This window comes from Sus scrofa, chromosome 13 (genome assembly GCF_054392235.1).
Source record: "Sus scrofa isolate SSC_HxYL_T2T_F1_AM1 chromosome 13, Sscrofa_HxYL_maternal_Yorkshire_Landrace_v2.0, whole genome shotgun sequence".
Taxonomy (NCBI): Eukaryota; Metazoa; Chordata; class Mammalia; order Artiodactyla; family Suidae; genus Sus; species Sus scrofa.
In genome coordinates, this window is record NC_139395.1 from 200,965,850 (window position 1) to 200,980,155 (window position 14,306).

Genomic DNA, 14,306 nt, shown 5'->3' on the forward strand with positions numbered 1-14,306 from the left:
ACTTCACATCTCGTCTTTCTCCACCTTATATGGGATATGCCAGCTTCAGCGAGTTTCTTTCAATTCTTTAAACATGCCATTTCTCCCTCTAACCCAGGCCCATGTAGTTCCCATTTCCTTCCTAACTCTCTCTCCTATTTGCTTAGCTAGAGATGATATCATGGGTGTGTCACATGCACAACTGCATAGAGCACAACACTCAGAAGGATTCTATGTTGAGTTTAAAGCTCTGTTGTGGTTGTTTAAAATTCATGGTAACTTTTGAACAAGAGACCTCACATCTCAGTTTCAGTGAGCCCTGCCAGTTATGCAGCCAGTTTGGTGCGTTACTCATCCTTTAGGTCCTAGTTTAGACAGACATATCTACAAGTAATTTTTCCTTACCTCTGTAGACTATTAGCTATTCTTTAATTTCATCTATACCCAATGAAATCTATGATTTGCCTCTAAGCCTTTTAACCTATGAGACTAATGGCTTTGTCTTTTGTACCATCTCTTTGTCCTCAGAACCCAGCATAGTGCTGGTCACATAGCTATGATACAATATATAGTTTAGACACATAGATATGGCTCAGATGGTAAGCCACATGGGAAAATTAATTCAGAACATGAACTCCAGGGCCAGACAGCTTGGACAATCCACTGCCATCACTCATAAACTGTGTGAGATTTGGACCATTTATATGTTTCTCATGAGCCTCAATTTTCTCATCTTTAAAATGTGGATGCTATAGTCCCAATCTCATAGCAGTGTTATTAAGATTAAGTGAACTAATAAGTATAAAATATTTAGAATAGAGTCTATTATTTATTTTATGTGTTAGCACTTAGCCAGTATTATATTCAGTTCTTATTTATTGAAGAGATTAGTGACTATATGTGGAAAGAAAAGAAAAGGGCTCTTAGAACCTAGTGAAGAAACTAAGTTAAAAAGTTTTATTATACATCCTACTCTTTATCCTATCAATTTACACTGTGAGGAGGAAGAGTAATTGTACAAAAATTCATTTCATGACCTCAAAAGAGGTAGAAAATTAGGAGGGTGAGATCAAACCCAGAGGAAAAAGACATTAATACTAAGAGTAAATTAAGAATCTTATAAAGAAGCAAGACAGTCTTTCTGTTTAAATATCTGCATAGATTAGTCAGTTTACCACAATGTTTACATGATTTTGAGAAGTCAGTTTGGGTAAATTAATACCATTAATCTTTGAAGAGAGTCTGTTTTCTTTTTATACACTTGGCAGTTATGACTTGATTTTACCTCTAAGTATTTGGAGCTGAGTGTAATTTATATTCAATAAAGAATTAATGCCATTATAAACAAGACAAAGAGAATATATAATAAAAAAATACCCTCTCAAAAAAACTGCTTAGCATACAATGAGAAAAAAAAAGAGGAGTTCCCGTCGTGGCGCAGTGGTTAATGAATCTGACTAGGAACCATGAGGTTGTGGGTTCGGTCCCTGGCCTTGCTCAGTGGGTTAATGATCCGGCGTTGCCGTGAGCTGTGGTGTAGGTTGCAGACATGGCTCAGATCCCACGTTGCTGTGGCTCTGGCGTAGGCCGGTGGCTACAGCTCCGATTCAACCCCTAGCCTGGGAACCTCCATATGCCGTGGGAGCGGCCCAAGAAATAGCAACAATAACAACAACAAAAGACAAAAGATAAAAAAGACAAAAAAGAAAAAAGAAAAAAAAAGAGTACACAATCCAGGGGTGCGGATTTGTTGTATGTCTGCATGTGTCTTGAGTTCTGCATGTGTCCTCTGTCCAGTATCAGGAGCTCCCATGTGACTTCAGTGTCTTCTCTGCATCTGCTAACTCTCTCAGTTCTTGCATAAGCCTCCTGGTGGCCTATAACCAGAGACTTCTCTACAACACTGCTCCTCTTTCACCATTTTCAGATCCCAGTCCACATTTCAGTTTATTAAAGCACAAACTTCTGACTTTTATGTACCCCTCCACTAACACCCCCAAAGTGAAACCGTGGTGTTCCTACATAGTATTTTTCAGTTTATTTGTATTATATTTTTAAAGTACTCTCTGTCTTTTATGTTAAACTTTACTTCCACTAAGAGTAGAAATTATTTATTTTGCCCAGCATGTATCTCCAGTGCCTGGATGCTTATTGTAGAACAACTGCACAAAAAACAATTCTCAAGTGGAGTTCCTGTGTGGTTTAGCAGGTTAAGGATCTGGTGGTGTTGTCACTGCTGTGGTATAGGTTTAATCCCTGGCCTGGAAACTTCCACATGTTATGGGTGTGGCAAAACAAACAAACAAACGAACAACAACAAACACACACACACACACACACAAAACAAAAAGCAAAAAACATAAAAACAATTCTCAAGTAAACATATGATGTGATCTGCAATTTTTTCAAAAGGCCGAAAGGGTCAATGATTCTAGGTTCAATGACATGAGTCATTGAAGAAAACTAGAGAATCCTGGCCACCTCAGATGTGTTGTCCACTGCAGCTGGATCCTAAACTTGGCAATAAGTCTCTTGTCAGGTAAAGCCATAAAAACACAAGTCCAAATGTACAACAATTAAAATTACAAAAAAATAGAACTCAAGAAGGTAGTTATCACATAGATATCTGATTAAGGTATTGTTGAAAGGACAAAAACCTCTATAAATAATCATTTTATAAAAATATTGAAATACTATTCAAATAAACAGTTCTTAAACCAACCTTCCAGAAACACGAAAGATACAGTATCAAGTCAAATTTCAGAGCGTGTCCTTCGGTAAAGGATTGAAATATGAATGTACAGTCAGATACTTTACTTTCGAATCATCTTAGTGCAGTGATAGAAATGGAAAATACTAGATAGACAACTAATATACCCATTAACCTGTCTCAATGAAATATTGGATGTCTTAAATGAATCATCGGTAGGTAGGAATCTAAGCCAAGATATAAATGAATTTTCTTTCAAAAGTGTTTAATGCCTTTTCGTAGCCCAAAAAAGATGTCCTTTGGAATGTCAGATATGAGAAGATATGACTTAGTTTTCTAGTCAAATGCATATCGTGCATTTTTAGAGAGCCAATGCCAACTCTGAAAATGACTTATAATTTGCCAGGGAAAGTTACACACCTTCCAGGAGATATTCTATTCTTCCAGAATTCCTTTTAATTTCAGATATATTGTTAGTAACTTTTAAATATGAACATTTTTGCTAATAGCATGCTAACTTTATGCATACCAATAGTTTTCTACAAGTCAAAAGCCATGTAATTTATAACAAGTAAAAACAAAAGGACCTGTTTATTTTTATTTTTATTTATTTATTTATTTATTTATTTATTTTAGGGTCACACCACGGCATATGGAAGTTCCCAGGCTAGGGGGTCATTGTCTATTTTTAAGGTGGGTAAATTTACATTTTATTATACAAGAGAACAATATTTTTCCCTAATGTAAGAAAGAATAATTTTCTTTGCATCATTAGTAATGCATCTTACTGCATTCTAATAAAGATATCAAAGCAAGATTTTAACCCATAGTAAATAATAGCGGAAGGACTACATTGCCTTAACTCAATTACATGTACATTTTACCATGATTTAATTTACTTTATGAAAATTTTAGACTGTAATGGTTCTGTTCTAGTTACTAGTCCAGGTAGCTTTCACATGAAGCACCATAAAAATATTCTCATTTTTGTTCAACCATAATATCAGTGTGTCCCACTGTGGTTCAGCAGGTTAAGGACCCAACATGGTCCCTGTGAGGATTCAGGTTTGATTCCTGACCTCACTAGTGGATTAAGGATGCAGCTTTTCTGCAAGCTGTGGTGTAGGTCGCAGATGCAGCTCAGATCTGGTGTTGCCCTGGCTGTAGTACAGGCCGCAGCTATAGCTCTGATTTCACCCCTGTTCTGGGAATTTCCATATGCACAGGTGCAGCTGTTAAAAAAAAAAAAAAAATCACCCTACAGGTAAATTCTGAAGTTCCAATGAAACTAGAAAAAGCAATGTGTCTTAAGAAAATCATGGAGTTCAAAGAATATAAATATATATATATATATATATATATATATATATATGCTTATATATTTGTCAACCTGTGACTATTTTGAATATAAATTGATATTTGGCTAAGAAATTAAAAGAATGATGGTAGAATCTTGCCATGTAAATAATGAAGATAAAACGAGAAATATTTGAGACAGGTGAAGGCTGCTTAGAGAAAGCAGTGGATATTCATAATAGTACAATTAATTCAAATTAATTTGAATTCAAATTAATGGTGTCCAAATTGTAGAGCTTGCTTAACAAGAAAGGTAATGCCATATGGATGTCCTTAAACATCAGGCTGATAAATTGGGGTTTAATTTCAGAGGCAATACAATGTTATTTATAATTCCAGAGCATGAGAGATGTAAAACCTTCATAAAGTTGTTATGAGAATTTAAAGTTTGCATTTTAAAAAGAAAACTTATTCTTGGTTACAGAAGAAATAATATCTGCAGCTGGAATGCTTTTTTTTTTGTTGTTCTGGAGAAACATAGGAAATAACATAATGTTGAAGGATTTTGCAGAGTCAGGGTGTCTTTTTTGGTCATATTCAGCCTGAGTGTGATTGTTCTGCCTGAAATCCAGAGACGCCTGTCAATATCCTTCCAACTCAGCAGCACAACTAAGACTGTAAATGGAGAGGCAGAGAGCAGCTACGTATATGGAAGCACAGTGGCTGGAAAATGGAAACGATAATGTCGAGCAAGATGATAAGCTGAGACTTCTTATCATTTAGAATATAAATAGATAAAGATTCAGAAACAGTGGGTTAAGGATCTGGCCTGGGAACATCTGCATGCTTCAGGCACAGGCAAGATGAAAGAAAGAAAAAGAAAGGAAGTAAGGAAGAGTGGAAGGAAGGAAGAAAGAAAAAGTGGAAGGAAGGAAGAAAGAAACTGATCCAAGACTGAGGTTGTCATGCAGTATGGGGAATGGGCTTGAATTAGTATCATTCATGGAAAGAAAAACAAAAGACAACTAGGAGATGGGCAGATGATCCTGCATAAGGGTGTGTTGCATTTATCTCCATGTGCTGATTTGGACATCAAATGGACTTGCCCTGCATGTGATAGATCTAGTTCTGAACCTCTAGGGAAAGAGGCATCCTGGGTGGAGAAAGAGTGACTAGAGACCATCATGGAGATGTGGGCAGAGATAAGAGTGCCTACCTAAGAAAAAGAGGCTAGGGTCCAGGACTGAATATAGAGGCTTCCAGGGAGAGAAGAGGCTGCATCCAAAACCAGAGAGTAGTCATAGAGGTGACCCTGGGAGAAAAAATCAGAATCATGTGTGTCCTGAAAGCCAAGGGAGGTCAGCGCAAAAGAAGGAAAGAATCGTTCAGTAGGATTTAATCGTGAACAGAGGTGCAGTAAGGTAAGGAACAAAGAATACCCATTTAGTTATTGAACGACAGTTAGCTACCTTGTATAACAAACTGGCTGTTTTATTTTGGGGTTCTGATGTTAACTTCTGTGAATTTTTGCATCTTTTTTTCTTTTCTCTCAATTAAGTCAACAAGTTTGGCAGCTGAACAACTTAAAACTTAGCGGAAGAAAATGCCCTTCTGTTTGAAAATCTCACCTTTAGCAGTACTTAGGAGTTGGAAAACATATTTTTGACCTAGAAATCTTGATCTGAGTTGTATAATATACCCCTAACATGCTTTCATTTGTTTCTTTGTTTTTGGAGATTATTTTTTGGATAGTAAATAAATTATGAGTGACTGATAGGATTATATGATTGCATTTTTTTATAAAGTAAAAAGCAAAAAATGTTATCCTATTGTGTTCCAATCAACTACATGTTTGAAAAGGAGGTTTAAAAGGGACTTTTGATATTAATAAAGGAAAATAAACACCAAGCTTTAATAATACAAAGTACGCCTATGTATTGAAATTTATTTGAATCTCAGACATATAGAAAATTAAACATCCATTATATATTTATAACAGGCATATTTCATTTAAATGTATGACATGCCATATTTTATTGAACACTAAAACCTCAAAAATTAAAAAGAATCAATTCAATAATAATAGAGTACATGTTTCAATTGAGTTATAAAGTGCTAAATAAAGGTTCACTGTATTTCCTGATAGTACATAGTAAAAATCAATGAATAAACTATCTCTATTTTAATATGTGTGCTATAAAGTTATTTAAATTATTTAAGAAAACAATTCAAGGTATGCTAATTATGTTGCATACAATAATTCTTATTTGAAATATAATCTATAGACTATAGGAATATACACAAGTCCTTGATTTGAGTCCTCTTTGTGGAGTAAGTGATTAATCATTGCCGCATCGTTTCCAAGGACTTCCTAAGAATGACTTATGTAGTGCTGCGTTTTTAATAATGTATCTATGATGTATGTGGTACCAGTTATGCTAGTGCAAAATTATATTCACTCAAAAATGAAAACTATAAATTCTTCTTAAAGGATTTAATTGTCATACATCTTAATTTCCCTCATGTGTTGAAATGTGAAACTCAACTGCACCAGGAATAACATTTTCACTTGAAGATTTTAGCTGGAATTGATTAGGCATTGCCATTGTTTTGTTGTGTTTGCAAGGGACACTTAGAAAAACACACTGGCTTTATACAAAGCAAAGCACATGCTAAATAAAAGAGGCTGAGCAAACATATGTTTTAAGTTTTTACTACGTACTTAGAGTTTTCTGTAAGCAATTGGGCAAGCAAAATGGATAAGCTAAAAACAGTAAAGTGTACATATAGAAACACTCTTTTCTTGAAAAATAAATGAATACAAGTAAGAGTGTTTTCATTTATTGTTTCGTTTATTTATTCTGATAAATGCTGTATGTTTCACTATCATTTTATACAAAACAAGCATAAAATCTTTCTTTTTCCTGAATCAATGCAAACAGAGCCCAGATGGCCGTATTGAAGTCAAAGGGCAGCATGGAAGTTCATCACTGCATATTAAAGATGTGGTGTTGTCCGATTCAGGGAGATATGACTGTGAAGCTGCAAGTCGAATTGGAGGGCACCAAAAGAGCATGTACCTTGATATTGAATGTAAGTCATTTTCATTTTGTATTTTTATTGAAAACATTTTTCTGTTTTGAAAACCATGCTTTTTTTGTAGGAAAACTAAAGTACAGATGTAGTTCATGTTGCATTATTTAATGTATAACTTCAGAAAGAGTGTAACCAGAGTCACTTATTAGAGACCTCTAGTGAAGGTTATGGGAGATTTCATAGCGCTGTATACTTAATGGTTTTTAATATTGCTTATTCTGAAAATTATGACCTTTATTATGCAACATTTAATCAAAAAACATATAAACTGAACTATATTAGTTATCAATAATTGATCAACAACTCTTCTTATCTTTTTAAAATAATATTAATGTTTCACATATGTCATGAGGATTTCATTATTCATTCAGGTTGTTTTGTTGAATTATTTTATACCTTTATAAGTTATTATACAGCACTTTAAACATGGTACTTCATATACTCTATTTTTCAAGGACTGATTGTTAGAGTACAAGTTCATTTTGATAACAAACGAAGTCTTCCTTTGCTTTAAGCTTGGATAGGGGTTTATTCAACTTGTTTAATTTTTCTGAAATTTCTCTCTAAGCAGTACTTTAAATGCATGCTGCAAATAGTGATTTTTGTTTCTTTTAGCTTTCAGTTGAAAATATTTTCTATTTTCCCCTGAGATTTAATCATTAGTCTATAATTACTTTTAAGAATATATCTAACTTTCAGTGTTTTCCTAGATATTTTGCTGTTATTTCTAGTTTAATTCAGTTATGCTCAGAAAGTACCCTTTTTATAATTTTGATCATTTTTATAATTATTGAGGTTTGTCCTAGGTCCCAGCGTATGATCTATCTAGTAAACATATAATGAATACTTGAAAATGTATGTCTTCTGCAGTGATACGGTGTTGTGTTCTATAAATATACATTAGATCAAGGTGGGTGAAAGCGTTGGTTAAATCTTCTATGTCTGCTTAATTTGTTATGTTCTATTAGAGTGAGGGTTGTTAAAATCCTCTACCATCATCATAAACTTTTTCCTCTCTTTAATCTGTTTGGTTTTGCCATCATGTATTTTGAAGCTCATTGACATAATACACATCTATAGTTTGTATCTTCTCTTAGTTTTCTATTGCTGCTGTAACCAATGACCACAAATTTAATTGCTGTAAACAACACAACTATATTGTTTTATAGTTCTTGAGGTCAAAATTTGGAAATGATTCTCACTGGGATCAAATCAGGTGTCCTTGGTGTTATGTTCCTTTGTGGAAACACTATGAAAGATTCCTTTTCTTGTCTTTTTCAGTTTCTAGAATCTGCCTGCCTTTCTTGGCTTGCAGTCTCTTTCCATCTTCAAAGCCAGCAATAGCAGATTGAATCTCTTTCACATCACATCACTGACTGCTTCCTTCCTCAGATTTTCTCCATATCTGACTCCCCTGCCGTTACGTTGGGCCTACACTGGATAATCCAGCGTAATCTTCTAAACATTCTTAATTTAGTCACAGATGCAAGTTGCTTTTCCCACGTGAAGTAACACGCTTGCATGTTCTGGAGATTGTAATGTGAATATCTTTGGGATTTATTGTTCTCTTTCCCATATGTGTCCTCCTCATAAATCATTCATTTTCTCCATTAATCTCTGACTTGATGTATTTTATATAATACTCAAATAGGTATTCAAGCTCTCCTGTGCTTAACTTTTAAAGAAATAAATTAGTAATGTTTTATTTTATCTTATTCTTTTTATGGTCACACCTGGGGCATATGGATGTTCCTGGGCCTGGGGCCAAATCCAAGCTATAGCTGTGGCCTATATCACAGCCACAGCAACATCAAATCTGAGCTGCATCTGCAGCTTACACCAGTTTGTGGTAATGCTGGATCCTTAACCCACTGAGAGAGGCCAGATATTGAACCTGCATCCTCATAGTGACATCGTTGGGACCTTAACTTGTTGAGCCACAACAGGAACTCCCTCATGTTCTTACTCTTTGTATACCTTTTTCCATTAATTTACTTTCTAACTAGTTGTATTTTTAACGCAAAATTAAAATGTATGTTTTTAGGCAGCATATGATAAAATGCTGCCTTTTTAATCCACTCTGTCAATCTCTCTCTCATAAAAATTGGAGTGTTTAGGAGTTTCCTGGTGGTGCAGTGGGTTAAGGACCCAGTACTGCAGTGGCTCAGGCCCTTGCTGTAGCATGGATTCAATCCCTTGTCCAGGAATTTCTACATGCCATGGGTGTAGCCAAAAAAATAAAAATAATAATTGGAGTTTTAAACCAGGGATCAGCAATAAATGGTTCAAGTAATACGTATTTTAGATTTTTATGGACCTTATTTGGTCTTTGTCACATACAAACCATTTAAAGCCTTGTTGATATGTTTCCTTTACAAAACATCAAAATTTTTAAAACCCAATAACAGGTTCTTTAGCTATATTTTGCCTATGGGCCACAGTTTGCCAACCATTTAGGTTTAGTCTATTAAGCTTAATGCAATTATTGATATAGTTTCATTTAGGTCCACAATTTTTTTTTTCTACTTTTACACACTGTTTTTCCCTATTGTCTTACTGTTTCCCTACCTTCTTTTACAATATTTGAAAATTTTAATGTTTTATTTTAATTTGTGTATTGATGATATCTTTACTTTTTGTTTTTATTTTGTTTTGCTTATGTGATTTTTTAGAGATTATAATATACAAACTTAACATTTCACAGTCTACATAGAGTTAATAATCTGACACTTTACACTAAATATAAAAACCTTGCAACCATATAGGTATCTTTATAAGTGTTCCACACTGATCTGTTTTTCTTATTGATGTCATATATATTATATCTACATTCATAGTCAATTAAAAATCTTACCAGAAATGATAATTTTTTATTTTAAAGAATTATAAATATAGTAAAGAACTGAAAATGAAAAACATGTTATTTTTTCCTATCTTTACCATTTTTTTCATCTCTTTCATCTTTAAAGATCCAGTTTTTCCTCTGATACTACTGTCTTCCAGCCTAAATAAATTTCTTTCCCATTTCATGTAGAGAATAGCTGTTGGGGATGGAGTCTACCCTTTTTTTTTTTTTTTTTTTTTTACCCCCTGGAAATAATTCTGAGTTGACATTTCTTTAAAGATGTGGTTCCTTTGTCTTCTATCCTTCTTAGTTCCTGATTTTAAATCCATGGTAATTTGAACTGTTAATATCTTGTATGTCATGTGCCATTTTTCTAAAGCTGCTTTCAAGTATTTTCTATATCTTTGTTATTCATAGCTTTAACTAGGATTTGTCTAGGTGTAGTTTTCTTTGAGTTCATCCTGTTTGGAGTGTACCAGATTTCTTGAATTTGTAAATTTATATATGTCAGTATTTCTGGCAGTTTTTTTGGTAATAATTTATTTATTTTAATGGTTTTTATTTTTTCCATTGTAGTTGGTTTACAGTGTTCTGTCAATTTCTCCTATAAAGCAAAGTGACCCAGTCACACACATACATACACATTCTTTTTCTCACATTCTCTATCATGTTCCATCATAAGTGATTTTATATAGTCCCAGTACCATACAGCAGGATCTCCTTGCTTATCCACTCCAAATGCAATAGTTTGTATCCATTAACCCCAAACTCTCAATCCAGCCTACTCCTTTTCTCTCCCCCTTGTGTTCTTTAAGTCCTTGAGTTTCTTTTCTGTGGAAAAGTTCAGTAGTGCCATATGTTAGATTCCATATATAAGTGATATCATATGGTATTTGGCTTTCTCTTTCTTGCTTACTTCACTTGGTATGAGAGTCTTAGTTCCATCCATGTTGCTGTAAATGGCTTTATTTCCTTTTTATGGCTTAATAATATTCCTTTGTACATATTCATGTCTTCTTAATCCATTCATCTGTTGATGGACATTTAGGTTGTTTCCATGTCTTGGCTATTGTGATTAGTGCTACAGTGAACATATAGGTGCATATATCTTTTCAAGGAAATTTTTTCCTATATGCCCAAGAGTGGGATTGCTGGATTATTTGGTATTTCTATATTTAGTCTTCTGAGGTACTTCCATACTGTCTTCTTTAGTGGTTGTACCAATTTACATTCCTACCAACAGTATAGGAGGGTACCCCTTTCTCCACATCCTCTCCTACATTTGTTATTTATTGACTTATTAATGATGGCCATTCCGACCAGTGTGAGGTGGGATGTCATAGTAGTTTTGCTTTGCATTTCTCTAATAATTAGTGATGCTGAGCATTTTTTTCATGTGCCTGTTGGCCATCTGGATATCTTCTTTGGAGAAATTGATAATGTTTCACCATGTTTCTTCAAATACTTGTCCTGTCCTAATCTCTTTCCCATATCTAGGACTCTATTTTCACACATGTGAGCCCTTTTGGCTCAAAGATCTCTGAGACACTGTTCAGTTTTATGTATCTTATTTATCACTCTTCTGCAGATTAAATTATTTCTGTGGTTTTCTCTTCAAGTTAATTGATTCTTTGCTGCATCATCTTCTTTCTGCTACTGAGTCTATCCAGTGAGGTTTTGTCGTGTTTAAGATATTATCTTTTTTTTTAGATCTAAATTACTAATTGTGTTACATTTTATATTTTTTGTTTACTGACATTTCTTATATATTAATTCATTTTATGTATATTTTTATCTTATAGAATGTAGTTAAATAAACTGCTCTAAAATCTGTACCCAATGGATTCAACATCTGAGTCTTCTTAGCATGTGCATATGTTAATTGTCTTTTGCTTTAGAATTCGCCATATTCTCTTGGTGTATTGAATGTTGAGAAATATTGCATTGTGCCCTAGATACTGTAAATACCATATTGTGCAGACTCTGGGTCTTTTGACAACCATCTGGAAAAAGTGTTTTTAAGTATATAATCACCCCTAACTTCTGTATGGTCTCCTGTGACAGTGAGTGAAATCTTAGTTGATTTCTTAAAGCCTTTGATATACATGTTTTATTTGTTCTAGGCATGCAAAGTTCAGGGTTTAGGCTGAGATTTCTGTGGTTTTTATACACAGAATTATAGTATCTCTTCATCTGACTCCTGTCTGAGATTACTCCTATACTGTCCAACCTGTGTTGGCTGCTTTCCAGGGTACCTCTGTATTTGTCAATGAGTTTTATATTCAGAATTGCATTGAAGATCCTTTTCTAGTGCCTGTCCTCTAGACAAAGCAATGAAGAAAAAAAACCTGGAAACTAGTTTTCATTCCCTTCCACAAGCCCCAGTTTTGTTTATACAAGCTTTAAGTAGTTGGGTTTTTTGTTTGTTTGATTTCTAGTCCTTTTAATTGTTACCAGTAGGGGAGTTGGGCTATCACAGACTTACACTGCCATTATGGAAACAGGAAACTCTAAGTCATACAATTTTTGGTTTTCCTGGTTCCTAAACCAAGAGCATGAAGGTTTTAGTTTTGGTATTCATCAGTTTTAAATTTATTATTTCCCTACATTTTTTCCAATTTTATTTCTATTTTTCATAATAATATATCCTCAAATAAAACACTACCCTGATCAAAAGATCGTTCAAGTTTAAAGTCCTGAGAGGTTGAGCTTCTTTTTTCCTCTTCATTTTATCATCTTCTGTCAATTTTTATCTATACTCAAACTTAATCTTCCTGGAAAGTATAGTAAGTTGTAGATGTGTAAATCATTTCAAATTTCAAATTGAGAGATAAGAAGAATTTAGCTGAGGTTTAGAGTTAGATGTTCAGATTTTTACTGGTATCCTTTACCTATAAAGGGGATAATTTTCATGATATAAGCTGAGTTTCATGTAAAGCAAAGTATTTTATATTTTAAGATTAATAAACACACTATCAAACTTTAATCATACATTTTATTGATATAGTTCTCATCTTGGCTCAGCAGATTAAGAGCCCCACTAGAATCCGTGAGGATGTGGGTCTGATCCCTGATCAGTGGGTTAAGGATCTGGTGTTGCTGTGAGCTGTGATGTAGGTTCCAGACATGGCTCAGATCCCACATGGCTGTGGCTGTGATGTAGGCCAGCTGCTGCAGCTCTGATTCAGCTCCTAGCCTGGGAACTTTCATATGCCATAGGTGTGGCCCTAAAAAAAAAAAAATAATAAAAGCACTATCAAATTTTAATCATATTTTTGGATATATTTCCTTTAAAAAAAAAACTCCAAATAAAGGAATGTCTCTTGCGAATCTAACCTACATGTGAATCCTATATTTCATCTGTCAGCTCTTGCTTTCTCATCATGATGAATATTTTTAAAATGTCTATTACACGTGACTTGTAAGTCTCTGGAAGCCTAGCTTCCTTTTTGATTAACCCAGATTCGTACATATTTCTTCATATGCCTTAATTAAAATATTTTTCACATTAAAATTTACTCATGAATTCTAGGACAATACTAAATACTTTGGGAACCCAGCTCACCTTTCAAATCTTATACTATACTTAAGTGTAAATTTTAGCTTTTACAAGATATAAACCTGCCCATATGTGTACCTAACCTTCACTGCATTGTATGTATATGAGATTATTACCTTCTGGGTTCTTACTATAATTTAATAAAACTTAATCATGTAAAAAATGTTTAAAGTGGAAAAATACAATGGTAAAAACTTACTTATGGTAAGTTACATAAATATGCTAGTAAAAGATACATTTATATTTCAGTAGAAAATAAAATTGCCATTCATCTTAATATTACTAATTGCTAAAATTCAGATTTTTATTCATATGGTAAGAACAGAGAAAATGCCACTGTTATCATCTGTCTCTAGTAATTATTATTTTGGGGTATGAGGTTAAATATTCATTTGAAATATGTAACCATAGTCATAGTTTAAAATTTAGCCTGCTCTTCCTTTTTACTTGTAAGTAAACTTAAAAGTAATTTCACTTATAAGTAACTTCCTTGTAAGTTAGTGTCATTGTGTTATGAAAGTTGAAATACTTCTTTATACCCACAGTACAACTATTTGTAATAAATCTGATATTCTCATATGAGGATTGTAGAAATTTTGGTTGGATAGTGCAACAAAACACCCATGATAAGTGCAAAAGCTATCAAATAAGCTTTTTTCTTGGTAATTAAAGAAATGGAGTGGAATGCCATGAAAAATTATTGTTGTAAATTAATATTTGTATGTTAGAAATGGTAAGAATATTTTTATTCTCCACCTTTGATTCAAAATGGCATAGAAATTTTGAACATTACAAGGAAATTATACATCACAAACAATTTA

The 14,306-nt window shown here is 33.7% G+C and overlaps 1 protein-coding gene across 2 annotated transcripts in view; it reads left to right on the top strand.

Moving 5' to 3' along the window:
- NCAM2 (neural cell adhesion molecule 2) overlaps nt 1-14,306 on the top strand; it is a 503,541-nt gene that overhangs the window by 361,188 nt on the left and 128,047 nt on the right. For both annotated transcript variants that reach the window (XM_021070858.2, XM_021070859.2), the window contains exon 9: nt 6,928-7,078. In XM_021070858.2, the coding sequence (XP_020926517.1) occupies nt 6,928-7,078 (151 nt within the window). The remainder of the gene's footprint in view (nt 1-6,927; nt 7,079-14,306) is intronic.